Genomic DNA, 15,453 nt, shown 5'->3' on the forward strand with positions numbered 1-15,453 from the left:
TAAAATTATTGGAGCAAATAAAAATTTTAATACATAAATGGAGTTTGATAAAAAATGAAAATTATATTATTAAAAGGCTATTATAAGTTTTGGTTTATGGTTTTCCAATGACGTGATACAATTTTTACGAGCATTGAAAGTCGATGACAACACGCACAGGACGAAACTTTTGAAGTGCACCTCGAAAAAAACAGCATTTTACTTCAAACAATCGCTATTCATTGGTTATTTTGACATCTTTGTTTAGATGTGCACTAGCAAATCCTTCGAAAACACCGGAAGTGATACTTGTATGTTGTCTATGGATGGAAATGATTTTTCATTAAAAATAATGAGCAATTAGTGTCAAGCAACACTAAATTTAAAACGTCAAAAAATGCGAAAAAAAGCCGCAAGGCAACTGTTGTAGTATTTTTTGTTTTGTTTTAAAAGTTATTTGTGTATAATTATTGTTGTTAAGCCTCTAAAAGAGTGTACTAATTATTAATTTATCTAGTCCTAGGCGTAACCATATAAGTTTGCTGGCCAAATGGTAGCCATGTCTATTTTTCGTGTGCCATTATATTATTAATCGATTGTTCTTTGTTGTTAAAAGTGTGATTTCTGGTGCTTATATTGAGGTTCTCCTCCACAAATCCTCGGAAAAACACTCACGCTACAGTTTCACACGTATATAACATTGCGAAAGTGTGATGAAACCTTTTTGTGAAAAAATCCCGCCAATAAAAATTTGGTGAAAATTTTGCATAAAAAATAAACGTAACATACTTTTTAGTGCTGAGTCTTTGGAAATGGGGAAATTGCTGTTTAAACGCACTGAAAACGTCAGAGTTGCTGCAATAAATTGTTAGTAAAAGAGTTTCAATAAGATTCTTGCTAGAATCATGTCAACTGTGCAAAACAGTCTTTGGACCAAATTGCCTGCAGAGACCTTGGATTCCAAGTACGAGAAATGTAGAAATATCACAGAGGAAATATATAAGAGGATAAACATAACATTTCAAATTAAAAAGCTTGAGACAAACATACAAAGTGACTTGTCTGATAATAGGTGAATATCATTTATTTACTTTTACAAGGTCACAAGTAAGCATATACACACACATACGTAAACATAGTATGGGCTATAAATTAACATATATATCTACATGTTACACACACGCTCAGTAAATATATTGATGTACTTATGTACAATCAGCAAATAAATGATTGTGAATGTATTTTTAACTTTTTGAATACTCTGAAATTCTTGCATGAACCAGTACAATATTTCATGTCTTATATTATAAAACACTAGAGGAAGTTTAAGAAAATAGTCAAAATAATGAGTTTAACATGGGTTACTCACAAATTAGTCTATACTATAACTAATTTCTTAAACTGGACCCTTTCAAATAAAGATGTTTTTGTGTTTCAAGTGAAGATGAAACCCGCTGCTTCGCTCGCATGGATTTTGTTTTTTTTAAATCCTTTGGGAACTCTATGATTTTCCAGGATAAAAAGTAGCCTATGCCCTTCCCCAGGATGTACCCCAAGTCTGTACCAAATTTCATATAAATCGGTTCAGTGGTTGGGCTGTGAAATTGTAGCAGACAGACATACAGACACACTCTCGCATTTATAATATTACTAGAAGATGCCCGCGGCTTCGCCCGCGTGGAGTTTGGTTTTAGTTAAATCCCGTAGGAACTCTTTGATTTTCGGGGATAAAAAGTAGCTTATGTCCTTCCCCAGAATGTATCCCAGTTCTGTACCAAATTTCATTTAAATCGGTTCAGTGGTTGGGCCGTGAAAATGTGGCAGACAGACATACAGACACACTCTCGCATTTATAATATTATGATGGATGAATAGCAGATTGTCTACATCATAATAGCTATCTACATGGAAAATTTTCAGCCTGATCCATCCAGTAGGTGGAGATGTGCATTGATAGATCAATCAGTCAATCACCTTCTTAACCCCCTACTAAAGAAGAGGGGTGTTATAAGTTTGACGTGTGTATCTGTGTATCTGTCTGGCATCATAGCGCCTAAACGAATGAACCGATTTTAATTTACTTTTTTTTTGTTTGAAAGGTGACTTGATAGAGAGTGTTCTTAGCTATAATCCAAGAAAATCGGTTCAGCCGTTTGAAAGTTATCAGCTCTTTTCTAGTTACTGCAACCTTCACTTGTCGGGGGTGTTGAAAATTTTTAATTTACACTTGTATATTTAGATAACCTGAAATTTGTAATCATTATTTTCAGTGACCAAATAGATAGTAACGAACTGAGTAATGAGACAGACCTATTTGCCTGTGACAAGTCTTCAATATCAAGCAGTACAGAGTTAGAAGCGTTAGAGCAAGGCAGTGCTGCCTGCGAAAAGTTCATCAATAATAATAACAATGAAGAGAAAGTCAAGAAAGCCACGGTGGTTTGCAAGAGACCTCGCAAGAGGTGGGTACTCTCTGTCTCTCTCCGTTGCACAAGCATTGTGACTAGACTTGCAACGAATATTCGGTTACTATTCGGTATTCGGCCTATTCGGCTGCTTTTATTATATTCGGCAGAATACCGAATATCTACATATTATTCGGCCGAATACCGAATACTTAAATAATATATTTTGTCATAGAGAAATAATTGGTAAAATGAAAAATTAAAATCGATTGATTACGTATATATTCATTTCTGTTATAATCATTTAAGTAGTTATTGGTGCATAACACAAGTAGGTACATAATCATCTTCTGAATTGGAAAAATGGAGGATTCTATAGAATAGAATAGATTTTTATTCAAATAAACTTTTACAAGTGCTTTTGAATCGTCAAATAATTTCCCACTGGTTCGTTATGTATTTGAATTATTGTGGTAATCAAAATTTAGATGGGTAAGGTTCTCATTTCTTTTATAATCATTTATTAAGTAGTCATTGGTACATAAAACAGGTACATAAAACAGGTACATAATTTAATCCAATTTAATAAAAAAATCCAGCCGAATACTTTTGTCGAATATTCGGCTATTCGGTCAGGGGCCTCGCCGAATATTCGGTATTCGGTATACTGCCGAATATACTATTCGTTGCAAGTCTAATTGTGACTCCTTTCCGGGGCGTGCACAGTAGGGTGGTCCTTATTTTTCGACTTTTGAATTATCCCCGGGGCACTTTCTCATTTGATTATAAACCTCTAAACATGAAATAAGTTTTTTTTTTGTTTTTAACCCCCGACCCAAAAAGAGGGGTGTTATAAGTTTGACGTGTGTATCGGTGTATCTGTGTATCTGTCTGTGGCATCGTAGCGCCTAAACGAATGAACCAATTTTAATTTTCTTTTCTTTGTTTGATAGGTGGCTTGATCGAGAGTGTTCTTAGCTATAATCCAAAAAAATTGGTTCAGCCGTTTAAGAGTTATCAGCTCTTTTCTAGTTTTCTTGTAGAAAAGAAGGTTAGATAATTGTTGGGTTCATAATAATACTATGTCAATTGACAAATGTCAAGCTGTCAAGATGGACGTTGCCTAAATACATAATTATTTATTTGAAAATGATGTTTTGGAAAACTCAGATACTTTAGATCGTAGGCACGGAATAGTCCAAGAAAATCAGTTCAGCCATTTAAAAGTTATCAGGTTTTTTCGGTCTTTTCTAGTTACTGTAACCTTCACTTGTCGGGGGTGTTGTAAATTTTTAATTTAAGTACACTTGTTTGTTTTGTTAAGATTTAGAGGTCGCTACCAGCTGTCAAAATTTTTACAAAAATATATAAATAAGGACCACCCTAGTGCACAGGGTTCAGTCCTAGGGTAGCTATTAGAAATTAGGGAGGTACCTAGGAGGCAGGTCATTGAGAGATAAGCATTGAGGTATTTCAATCAGGGTAAGCAGTGCTTTTTTGCCTCTATGACCTGCACGCCACTGCCGATAACCATATAATGGTAGGAGTTTCCTTGGGATAACAGTGTGGTGGACTCGTCGCACAGTTCATTACAGTTAAGAAATTTTCGACAAAACCTTTTTTTTTTTTCTCTCGTCTGGCTTTGCAAAGATTAGCCAATGTCAAGTTTGTAGTTATTTGTAACAAGTTAGTTAAACTATACAAGTATGGACCCCATCTGTGCCGGCGCTCGCCGACACACGCACGGCACGCCCTTAGAACGCTTTCCAGTCAGTTTTAACAAAAAAAAAAACACTTCAAAAAGGCAGAGCACACCCGCCAGCTAACACCAACACAGACGAAGTCCCGACAAAACCTCGAGGTAACACCTGCACCTGCAGGTATCAGTCTGTGTCCAGCAGCTTGATTGCAATAGAACAACAGCTACAATATCACGATCGCAATCACCTCTGATTGGTTGACGCTCGCCCACTATTGGCTACAATGCATTGTTGCAACAAGAATACTATATAGTTAGCCAATAACAACAATTGCAATTGTAATAATGATTAATGCAGGTTTTATGGAATCAACATCTACATAATTGACAAATTCAAATTCAAAATATTTTTATTCAATTAAACTTTTATAAGTGCTTTTAAATCATCAAACAATCTACCACTGGTTTGGAATGCCGTTACTACCAAGAAGAACCAGCAAGAAACTCGGCGGTTGCTCTTAGACACTAGGTAGGCTGTGATCTTTGATTTCATGTCACCCCTAGCCTTCAGCCATGGCTGGTTACCACTCTACCGGCAAAGCTGTGCCCCCAGTGTTCTGATACAATGCAATTTAGAAACCAAAGGAGTATGGGTTTAATGAAACCTTCCATAAATCGTCTAGAACCAAGCGTCTCTCGCGCAGCAAGGTGGCCAAAAGGTTTCCGTAGAAGGAAATCCATCCACTGCTTCATAGCGTATACTACTACCCGACCTCTTACAGGTTAGCCCACTTCCATCTTAGACCGCATCATCACTTACCACCAGGTGAGACTGCAGACAAGGGCTAACTTGTAACTCTATTTACCTGCAAACAACTCCTATGGAACCAAGCGTCCCTCGCGCAGCAAGGTGGCCAAAAAGTTTCCGTAGAAGGGAATCCATCCACTGCTTCATAGTATATACTATTACCAGACCTCTTCCAGGTTAGCCCACTTCCATCTTAGACTGCATCATCACTTACCACCAGGTGAGATTGCATTCAAGGGCTAACTTCTATCTGTAAAAAAATTTCCAATCTATCCACAGATTCAGAAAGCGGGTAAAAAAGCAGCAATCATCAAAGAAAGACTCGGACGGGTCCAGTGATGAGGCCATACCATTAAGCCGGGTCGCAGTAGTGGACAATAGGGCTGCCAAGTCACCTCTACACTCGTTCATGGGAGTCCCCAATGTTGTGATCACACCTATTGGTAAGTGACAATCTTTATGTTCCAAGCACTTTTTTTTTGACGTGACAACGTCTTATAATTCGATAGAGCCGGCTGCACGCACGAAAAAACATGACTCATGCGGCGTTACCTCGCTCTGAGGCGTTCCATGTAAGGCTTGAAGTGCAAGCGAGAGCGCGGAACGAGCGACAAAGAAGCACAATCGGCCTTTGTTGTCACGTTCAACTATCGTCAGTAAACCGACTTTACAGACAACCAATTTTTTTCCTTCATATCTGGCTTTACAAAGATTAACCAATGTCAAGTTTGTAGTTATTTGTAACAAGTTAGTTAAACTATACAAGTATGGAGCCCGTCTGTGCCGGTGCTCGCCGACACACGCACGGCACCCCTTAGAGCGCTTTCCAGTCAGTTTTAACAAAAAAAAAAAAACACTCCAAAAAGGCAGAGCACGCCCGCCAGCTAACACCAACACAGACAAAGTTCGTGCCAAGCACTATACTTTAGTTTTCTTTAGTTTAATAGGGTTCTGTACCTCAAAAAGAAAAGGGAACCCTTATAGGATCACTTTGTCGTCTGTCTGTCAAGAAAACCTATAGGGTACTTCCTGTTGACCTAGAATCATGTTTGGCAAGTAGGTAAGTCTTAAAGCACAAGTAAAGGAAGAAATCCGAAAACCGTGAACTTGTGGTTACATCACAAAAAAAAAATTAAATGTGTTTATGAACAAATCTATACTAATATTATAAAGAGGAAATCTTTGTATTTTTGTATGTTTGTATTGAATAGGCTCAAAAACTACTGGACCGATTTCAAAATTTCTTTTACCATTACTTAGAGGGATTCTTCCGAATCCGTATAGGCTATATTTTATCCGGGAAAATAGGATTTTTCGTGGTAGTGTCCACCCGTGCGAAGCGGGGGCGGGTCGCTAGTAATTAATATTTTCAATTTTCTCATTTATCTTTCGGGATAAAAAGTTGCCTATGTCAAGTTCAGGGATGCAAGGGAGGGGTATTTCATATAAATTGGTTAAACAAATGGGTCTTTAAAAATCATGTGGGAATTGTATGATTTTCCAGGATAAAAAGTAGCCTATGTCCATCCCCGGGATGTAAGCTAACTCTGTACCAAACATCAAAATTGGTTAAACTGTTGGGCCGTGAAAAGCTAGCAGGCAGACAGACAGACACACTTTCACATTTGTATTATTTGTATGGATTATTTAAAAAAAGATTTAATTTCAGATCTGAAAAAACTGAAACTACCCGTGCCAAACACAACTGCAACAAAGAAATCTGAGTCAAAACAAACACAAAAAGCCAAAGGGGAATCCCCTAAAGAGAAAGCCATAGACAAAACGGTAGACATCAAAAAGGGCGTAGACAAAAACATAGAGTTGAAAAAGGGTGTGGAAAAACCAGAGATATTGACTATCAAAGAGAAAAGTCCCTCAGAATGGAACTGCACTTTATGCAGTTTGTCATTTAAAGGAGAACGGGGTTTAAGGTAATTTTTTTTCCAGGTACAAGTTAGCCTTTGACTGGAATCTCACCTGGTGGTAAGTGATGATGCAGTCTTAAGATGGGAGCGAGCTAACCTGGTATGGCAGTTTTTATTAAACCCATACCCCTTTCGTTTCTACATGGCGTAGTACCGGAACGCTAAATCGCTTGGCGGCACGGTGGGGTCGTAACTAGCCACCGCCGAAGCCTCCCACCAGACCAGACCAGAGAAAATTTAGAAATTCCAAATTTCCCTAGCCAGGAATTGAACCCGGGACCTCCCACTAATACCACCACAGCGTTCACCACTGTGCGCGGGAGATATTAAAATTATAATGTACCAGATGACCGTGGCTTCAATTAAGAAATTATAATAAAAAATCACGTCGATCTGTTGCTCCGTTGAGGCGTGATTGAAGGACGAACAAACAGACTTTCGCACTTACAATAACTGATGCCCGCGACTTCGGCCGCGTGAATTGAAATTTCTAAAATCCCGTGGGGATATATTCATTTTGCGGGATAAAAATTAATCCTTGATCACGTTCACCTATATTCATCCTAACAAGATATAGTTGAACACTAAAACCCGACTGCGATCGTCTTAATAAACGCTGAAATATTATAGTAAAATTGTTTTTCTGTCGCTTGGTATATTTTAATGTTGTAGTACATTTATATTTATGAACTCAGAATTTTCTCCTCTTTCATTTGACACCCCACTTGATATTATAGCAACAAAAAATTTTTGGAGACCCCCATTTTTTTTCAAGTAACATCTGTTAGGTCAATTTTTTTGTATCAAATGTAGCCTATGTCACCCGGATCTTTAAGGCGAATCGATTGACACCTCATTCATCAAAATCGGCCCAGTAGTTTAGGCGCTACGGTGGAACACACAGAATCTGGATACAAACATACATACCCACATACATACATACATAGACTGCTAAATTCATAACCCTTCCTTTTGGCTTTGCCGCAGTCGGGTAAAAATCACGCCAATCTGTTGCGGTCTGATTGAAGGACAAACTAACCAACAAACACGTTATCACATTAAAATCACTTAAAATTTTCAGACGCCACATGACGATGTCACACATTATAAGTCCGGACGAAGAGAAAAAATCTAATAAATCGCGAGAGGAGACCTAGATTTGGTATGGTATTGGTATTTTACTTGTTAGACCTCTTTAAAGAAAGATTTAATATGTTAAGGGGCAAGCGACGGGCCTGCCCGCGAAATTCAAATCTAATTTGGTTTTTTGCAATTTGCCCATTAAAGTGAACAACTTTTAAATAATATTTTTCCATAGGTAAACCCCATTGAAGCGGTTCAAGTCATTCAGCAATGTACAGAAATATTTATGAAAAAAAAAAACGTAAAATGTTACGTCACATCTATTTCGTGACCAATGTCTCGGTGTGTTTTCAAAAATATTGTACAAAGTCAATTATATTTTAGGACAGTGCCAATTTTGCTTTGCGACAATTTTCTGGCGAAATTTCTTATAAAATACTAGGCGATGCCCGCGACTTCGCCTGCGTGGATTTAGGTTTTTGAAATCCCGTGGAAACTCTTTGATTTTCCGGGATAAAAAGTAGCCTATGTGCTAATCCAGGATATTATCTATCTCCATTCCAAATTTCAGCCAAATCCGTCCAGTAGTTTTTACACACACACACATACAAACTTTCGCCTTTATAATATTAGTGTGATAGTGTGAAGTGTGATGTGATTCGGTGAAAGTCTGTTATGAAATCACTGAATATATCATTATTTGCTTTTAAATCAAATAAATATTCTGCAACAAAACTTAATTATTTCGCCGAATATATAAAGTTGCCTTCAAACTACGGAAATATAATATAATATATAAATATCGCTCACCCTACTTTAAAATGTCACTGTTCACGCTGAGATGTAATATAATATTACATCTCAGTGTGTTATATATAATATATATTTCTTATATATCTATACTAATAAATAAAATTGGAGTGTCTGTCTGTAATTTCGAAATAACTACCTCATATTAAGCTCATAGGGTTATTTAAACGATACCTTAACTGAATCACACGTTTTTAAAATTTTTGTCTGTCTGTCTGTCTGTCTGTCTGTCTGTCTGTCTGTCTGTTTGAAAAGGCTAATCTTTGGAACGGCTGAACCGATTTTGACGGGATTTTCACAGACAAGTAGAGGATTGACCAGGGTGTAACATAGGCTACTTTTTTAACCGACTTTCAAAAAGGGAGTTGTGTTTTTCTACCTATGTACACCGAAATCTCTGAGATTTCTGAACCGATTTGCGTAATTATTTTTTTAATCGATAGAGGAACTTTGCGACATTGTTTCATAAAAAATTTGGATTCCAACTCCTCAATCCTGATGCTGCAGGGGATCTGACCAATCCACGCGGGCGAAGCTGCGGGCATCAGCTAGTTATATTATATTTCCGTAGTTTGAAGGCAACTTAATAATATAATCACAATCGCTTATTATGTGTATTCGGCGATCGATACGATTTTTTTTATTAAAATTTAATAAAAAGAATATTAGCCATGCTAATCATGCCTAATACTCCCCTTTCCCCTCCAACTAAGCGTAATGCTTGTGCCAGGAGTGGGTACGACAATAGTGTAACAGGTGGGGTTTGAACCGCCGACCTTTCGGAGTTCAGCCCGCTCCTCAACCGTTGGGCTATCAAGGCTCTGAATATAGTATGAAACATTTAAAAAAAAACTAATATTGTATCCTTTTTTTTTTAATGTATTAGATTTCTTGGGATAATAATATGGTAACCTCCCCGATACTCTTAGATATTGATAGATTACTTGAATATCCGAATAAATACTTCTGTATTTTTTTTTTTTACGTTGGCAACATTGGTTGGTTTCTGTTCTAAAATATATTTGACTTAGTAATTCCTAACGTAATATATTTATAGGTATAAGTATTGAGAATTAGTTAATAACTTATTCTACGCGTTGAATAGAAGTACGTTGGTAATGGTAGAAACACACTTGCAACCTGCGACTCTAATCTTTAATACGTGTCTTAGGGCCGACGCACATATGGTGGAGCGCAGCGCAGAGCATTTTTCAGTCAAAATATTATCGACATTGTCCTCATTGAAATAATATCTAAAATCAATTGTGCATCCGTACGGATACTCGCGCATCCGCTCGCAGTTCCGCGCGTGCTTTCGCATTCTCTGGTACAAGTACGCGTAATGTGTCACGCGATTAGAAAACTTCGCGGGCATGCTGTGCGCTGCGTTCCGTCATATGTGCGCCGGCCCTTACAAATCGCATGGAAAGTAGTCGCATTGATCGTACGCATGCGCGTGAAAGCTTATATTACAAAGAACCATATAAAGGGTCAATTTGTTGAAACTTGAAAGAGCAAGTTGGACTTCGTCTGTGGTGGCGTTTGCTGGCGCGCGTGTTGTGACTTTTTGGAGTGTTTTTTTTTGTTAAAACTGACTGGAAAGCGCTCTAAGGGGGTGCCGTGCGTATTATGTCGGCGAGCGCCGGCACAGACGGGGTCCATACTTGTATAGTTTAGCTAACTTGTTACAAATAACTACAAACTTGACATTGGCTAATCATTGTAAAAGCCAGACGAGAGAGAAAAAAAAACCATATAAAGCGTGTAATATAAAGAAGAATATAAAGTTTGTAAAACAGAGAACCACAAAAAGTTTGTCAAACAAAGAACTGTATTTTTGTCATACAAAGAACCGTGCAAAGCTTGTAATACAAAGAACCGTTGTAATACAAAGAATCTTATCAAGTTTGTAATAGACAGAACCAGCAAAGCTTGTAAGACGTATTAAACTTATAATTCAAAGAACCTGTGGGCAAAAGCGTAAATAAAGTCTAAACTTTCAGAGACTATCTATTGGACGCGTAGAATGTATAGATAGTAAATTGGTAGATTTGGAATTTTGGGAGGGTAGTTCGATAAAATGAATTTTGGATGAGTGATGTGTTATTGTATGTTATCATAGTATATTTCATTTCATCTATTTGCATAGATTGGGGAGTGCAATTGATGTTATGCTTATGGGTACAGTAACTGCAATCTGCCACAGAGTGGCATGCAAAATAACTTTGTATAGGCCAGTCATTTAAGCATAAATTAGGTAAGAATCTTGGAATTCGAGATACCCAGCTGTAAGTCTGTAAATACTTGTATATTGACACCCTAAAAGTTGTCTCGAAACCTACATATGGTAGGGTGTACGCAACTATCAAATTTCTAGGTCAAAGGTCACAAAAATCGTTTTTTTGCGCTTTTTTTTTTAAACATCTCATTTCCTATAGATTTTTCGCTATTTGTATTTACTATAAACACAAAAAAACGATTTTTGTGACCTTTGACCTTGAAATTTAATAATTACGTACACCCTACCATATGTAGGTTTTGAGACAACTTTTAGGGTGTCAATACACAAGTTTTTACAGACTTACAGCTGGGTATCTCGAATTCTGAGATGAACTTACTATAATGACTGGACTATTATTCTAATTTTAACTAAACGCCAACTATAGATCTGACACATAAAGTTAATATGGCGCATGAGAACTCATTTTGTACGCAATATACAATGATTTTGAATTGGTGTACTATGATAACAGCAATATAGGAGGCAGGGTCAAAAATCTGTGATCAGTGGTATAAATTGTGATGTAGGGTAGTCCGGAAATATGCTCATGTTATACACTTTATCGAACCGGTTTCAATAATTGGAGGTCCCGTTCTAAAAAGCAGTTAGCTGAGAAAAGTAGTTTTTGAGTTATCACCAAAAAACTGAGGATTTTCAAAAAAAAAACAAAAATTGGCAGTCAGTGGGAACTGCCGTCAGAAGTAAAAACAGAAAAAAACAGAAATAAGTGCATTCTTTTTTGGATTTTCAAATTAATTTTAGCGTCAAATATTTAAATTTTATAATTTGTGTAAATTAAAACCATGAACATTAGCTTTAGTTTTTGACCCATTACGCACGGACGGAACGGGACGATATTGAGACACCGTTGCATATAAAAATATAGAGGCAAAATATATATGGGACGAGAAAACGGACAGGAATACGAAACGACACGCCCCACACGTATCGTTTCGTATATTTTACATGGGACGATGTCAAAATATCGTCTCGTTCCGTCCGACACGAGAAAAAAATCGTTACATGTTACGTTAAACGTCTTTATTTAGCGCACACTATACAATGTCACGATCGCAATCACCAATTGCTAATACTCTGTCGCTATTGGCTTTAATGCAATAACGAAATATTTATTAAACACTTGAAAAGAGCAGCCGCCGAGTTTCTTGCTGGTTCTTCTCGGTACGAGCGGCATTCCGAACCAGTGGTAGATTATTTTGACGATTTAAAAACGCTTGTATAAGTTTACTTGAATAAAAATCTATTCTATTCTAATGTATAACATGAGCATAAAAATAAAAGATCGGTTTCAAACCAACTTCAAAAAAGAAAATGGCCAAAAAGGTTTTAATAGTTAAAATGCGAATATCGGCAAAATATAACTACCAGTACTAAATGGCATAAAAATGCTAGTAAATACTCGTAGTAAAGTGGCCATTGGTACCTATTCTGATGGCAACAAAATTTTAGAGTATTCTTATCTTCTTCTTACCAATGTAATAAGAAAAGGACAGACAAACTAAATTTAATTTAAAACTGACAAACCTCGTGACTTTGAGTAAAAATAAAAGAACGCAGATCCTCTAAAAGCTTATTAAGACATCAGAATAGACGCCATTTTCTTTTCTAACATGCGAAGTGAAAGTTTAAAAGTGTTGGATTTTTCAGGAAGAAACTTGTGAGTACAAAATTTTAAGGTGTAGTTCTTTGAAAAATATCTCTTTCTTCTAGTTAATAAAAAAAAAAGTTTTTCGTCATTGGGTATAGATGTACTAACTTACTAGAAGGGACAAATTTCTAAAAGGCCCGAAGGCTACGAGATGGGTGCCCGCACTTCTGCATATAAACCTTTTAGATTGATAAACCCATTTTTTTTGTTGTTTTAGACCTAAAACTAAGCTCACTAAATATCTTTGCAAAAAACAATAAGTGTAGTAAAATTAGGTAGTTCAAAGTCAAAGTCAAAATCATTTATTCAAAGTAGGTACAATTGTACTCCTTTTGATGGTCGAAATTGTTAAATTTGTACGATATAGTGGTGATAATTAATTACGTTACTTAGAACTAAAGCTACGAGGGTTCCAAACGCGTCCGAGTCTGAGAAGAGCCCACAACAAACTCAGCCGGGTATCCTTATTTTTATTATCACCACTTTACAAAATCACATACATATTTCATTCAAAATATATAATGTTATGAGCTGTGTCCCATGAAAATTTTAGCAATTGAGATAACTTCGTGTGTCAATAAGCTATCAAAAATTAGAAAATTGAAAAATTAACAACTTCATGTCAAACTTTACTTCATAATTATTTCAAATGTCTTTAGTTTGTGTAAAGAAAATGATTTTTGACAAAAATAGCGTAAACTATTTCCCGCCGGTAAATGTTGGTTGAAACAGCAATCGCTCACGCTCGCCTTGGAGCGACCATGGTGAGTACTCTTAACATTTACCTATGAAGTCTATTCCAGTGAGTTAGTACATATAGTTCAATGGTTTCTCCATGATCTTTTTAAGTGTTTAAATAGGAAAAGCATAGTCTATCGTAGTTGTGTAAGATTTAGGATAATTTTAAAAGTCATTATTATTTTTTGTTGCTGGCAACGATCGCCAAAAAAAATCTCGAAGTTTTAATGGAAAAATGTGTTAAAAATTATATCCTCTTTTTTTGACGTGACAACGTCTTATAATTCGATAGAGCCGGCTGCACGCACGAAAAAACATGACTCATGCGGCGTTACCTCGCTCTGAGGCGTTCCATGTAAGGCTTGAAGTGCAAGCGAGAGCGTTACCTCGCTCTGAGGCGTTCCATGTAAGGCTTGAAGTGCAAGCGAGAGCGCGGAACGAGCGACAAAGAAGCACAATCGGCCTTTGTTGTCACGTTCAACTATCGTCAGTAAACCGACTTTACAGACAACCAATTTTTTTTTTAAACTATAACCCGACTACGAAAAAATGAAACAACTTGAACCCGATTTGGTACAAGTAAAATAAACTAAAAAGAAAGAAACAAGATTGTGCTTAGTGCTATCATCGTCTTGAGTAAGATAAGTGTTATGATGTGTTAGATATACCTGTTTATTTAGGTCTATTGAAGTCTTCTGGTAGTTTCACATTAATACCGGTATATAATTCAATACAAATGCCGTTGTCGAGCGTATTTCTTATCCTTGATTGACGGCAGTCCCAATGATTTTATTTGTATACCAAGTTAAGAGGGCTCTCTCCGTCACTCGCTTCATACAAACGTAGTTCCAATTTCATTTGAATATTAAGCAACCAAAGTCCATGAAATTTTGCAGACATATTCTAGAAACTAATATCTATGTCTGTGGTTTTCCAGATTTCTGTTAATATATTCGGTTTCAAAGTTACGCGGTATTAAAAATTCACATACAAATCTTTGAGCCCCTGTAATTTTAAAACTACATATTTTTAGAAAAATCTAAAACACCACAGACACAGATATTAGTTTCTAAAATATGTCTGCAAAATTTCATGGACTTTGGTTACTTAATATTCAAATGAAATTGGAACTACGATTGTATGGAGCAAGTGACGGAGAGAGCCCTGTTAAAATGTTTTCTTTTTGCTGTCGACAACGCACGACCATGTATTTTACAGAGATTAAGTTTTTTTATGAATTTGAGGATATTATGTTAACACATTTTGCATTAGAAAAAAATAGTATGTAAGAAATGTTTTTTTCTCTATTTTCGTGTTTGCGCTTGTTTTATTTTTAATGTGGTGCTAAAATTTAATATATTATTATACTTATTGTAATGTAATACGTAAATATTTTATTGTATTTAAAAAAATCTCGGCCCTATACTAGTCCTGAGGACTTGTTTATTGTTTTAATGAAAAATTAAAAAAAAATGTATGTTTTACAAAAAATCAAAAATATGTACTTTAATCCATATTTTTTATATACAAATCGAAATTTTTGGCAAAATTCGAATAAGAACTTTTACCTTCTTTGTAATTATTATTAAGTATGTGTTCCTTTTTAGCGTGCAAAAAATTGTTTTTTTTTTTGTTTTAATGTAAATTCAAAATTTGTACATATCATAAAAACGACATAATTCACTAGAAAGCCGCTAGAAGCGCTGTACAATTTGTATTATCCAGAATTCAGGTTAAAGGTACGTTTCCACTAAAGCGGAGTGGAGGGGAGATATATTCAATAGACCAATCATGGTAGGATGACTTTTTGCCGCGTTTAGCCTGGATTCAGATATTCAAATATGCATATTGCAGAAATGTACAATAGTTACGGTAAGGCACAACGCAGACCGACAGAGTAGAGGGAGCCGAAGCGCAGCGTTATTCTTTTTAACAACTCGCGCATAACTGAGTAGGCTCCTGCGGTGGTGGAGAGGTGCGGGAGGGTGACGTCACAAGGTGACGAATCACTGACCTCTCGTGTGACGTCATCACACCCCTTCACTATCGCAGGAGC

General features: G+C 36.4%; 1 protein-coding gene across 1 annotated transcript; it reads left to right on the forward strand.

Moving 5' to 3' along the window:
- The first annotated feature begins 350 nt into the window (after positions 1–350).
- LOC123879431 lies at positions 351–8,350 on the forward strand. The gene is made up of 6 exons (XM_045927137.1): positions 351–1,051; positions 2,250–2,441; positions 5,171–5,334; positions 6,561–6,822; positions 7,898–7,978; positions 8,135–8,350. The coding sequence occupies exons 1-5, from the start codon at positions 885–887 to the stop codon at positions 7,971–7,973; spliced, it is 861 nt and encodes a 286-aa protein (XP_045783093.1). The 5' UTR covers positions 351–884; the 3' UTR covers positions 7,974–7,978; positions 8,135–8,350.
- Positions 8,351–15,453: the final 7,103 nt, after the last annotated feature.

This window comes from Maniola jurtina, chromosome 28 (assembly GCF_905333055.1).
Source record: "Maniola jurtina chromosome 28, ilManJurt1.1, whole genome shotgun sequence".
In the NCBI taxonomy this organism is placed as follows: domain Eukaryota; kingdom Metazoa; phylum Arthropoda; class Insecta; order Lepidoptera; family Nymphalidae; genus Maniola; species Maniola jurtina.

Excerpts from the sequence above, each read along its gene's own strand:
- LOC123879431 (XM_045927137.1), top strand. The coding sequence starts at position 885 with ATGTCAACTGTGCAAAACAGTCTTTGGACCAAATTGCCTGCAGAGACC. Across the intron at positions 1,052-2,249 it reads AGTGACTTGTCTGATAATAG|TGACCAAATAGATAGTAACG; the intron begins GTGAATATCATT and ends CATTATTTTCAG. Across the intron at positions 2,442-5,170 it reads TGCAAGAGACCTCGCAAGAG|ATTCAGAAAGCGGGTAAAAA; the intron begins GTGGGTACTCTC and ends ATCTATCCACAG.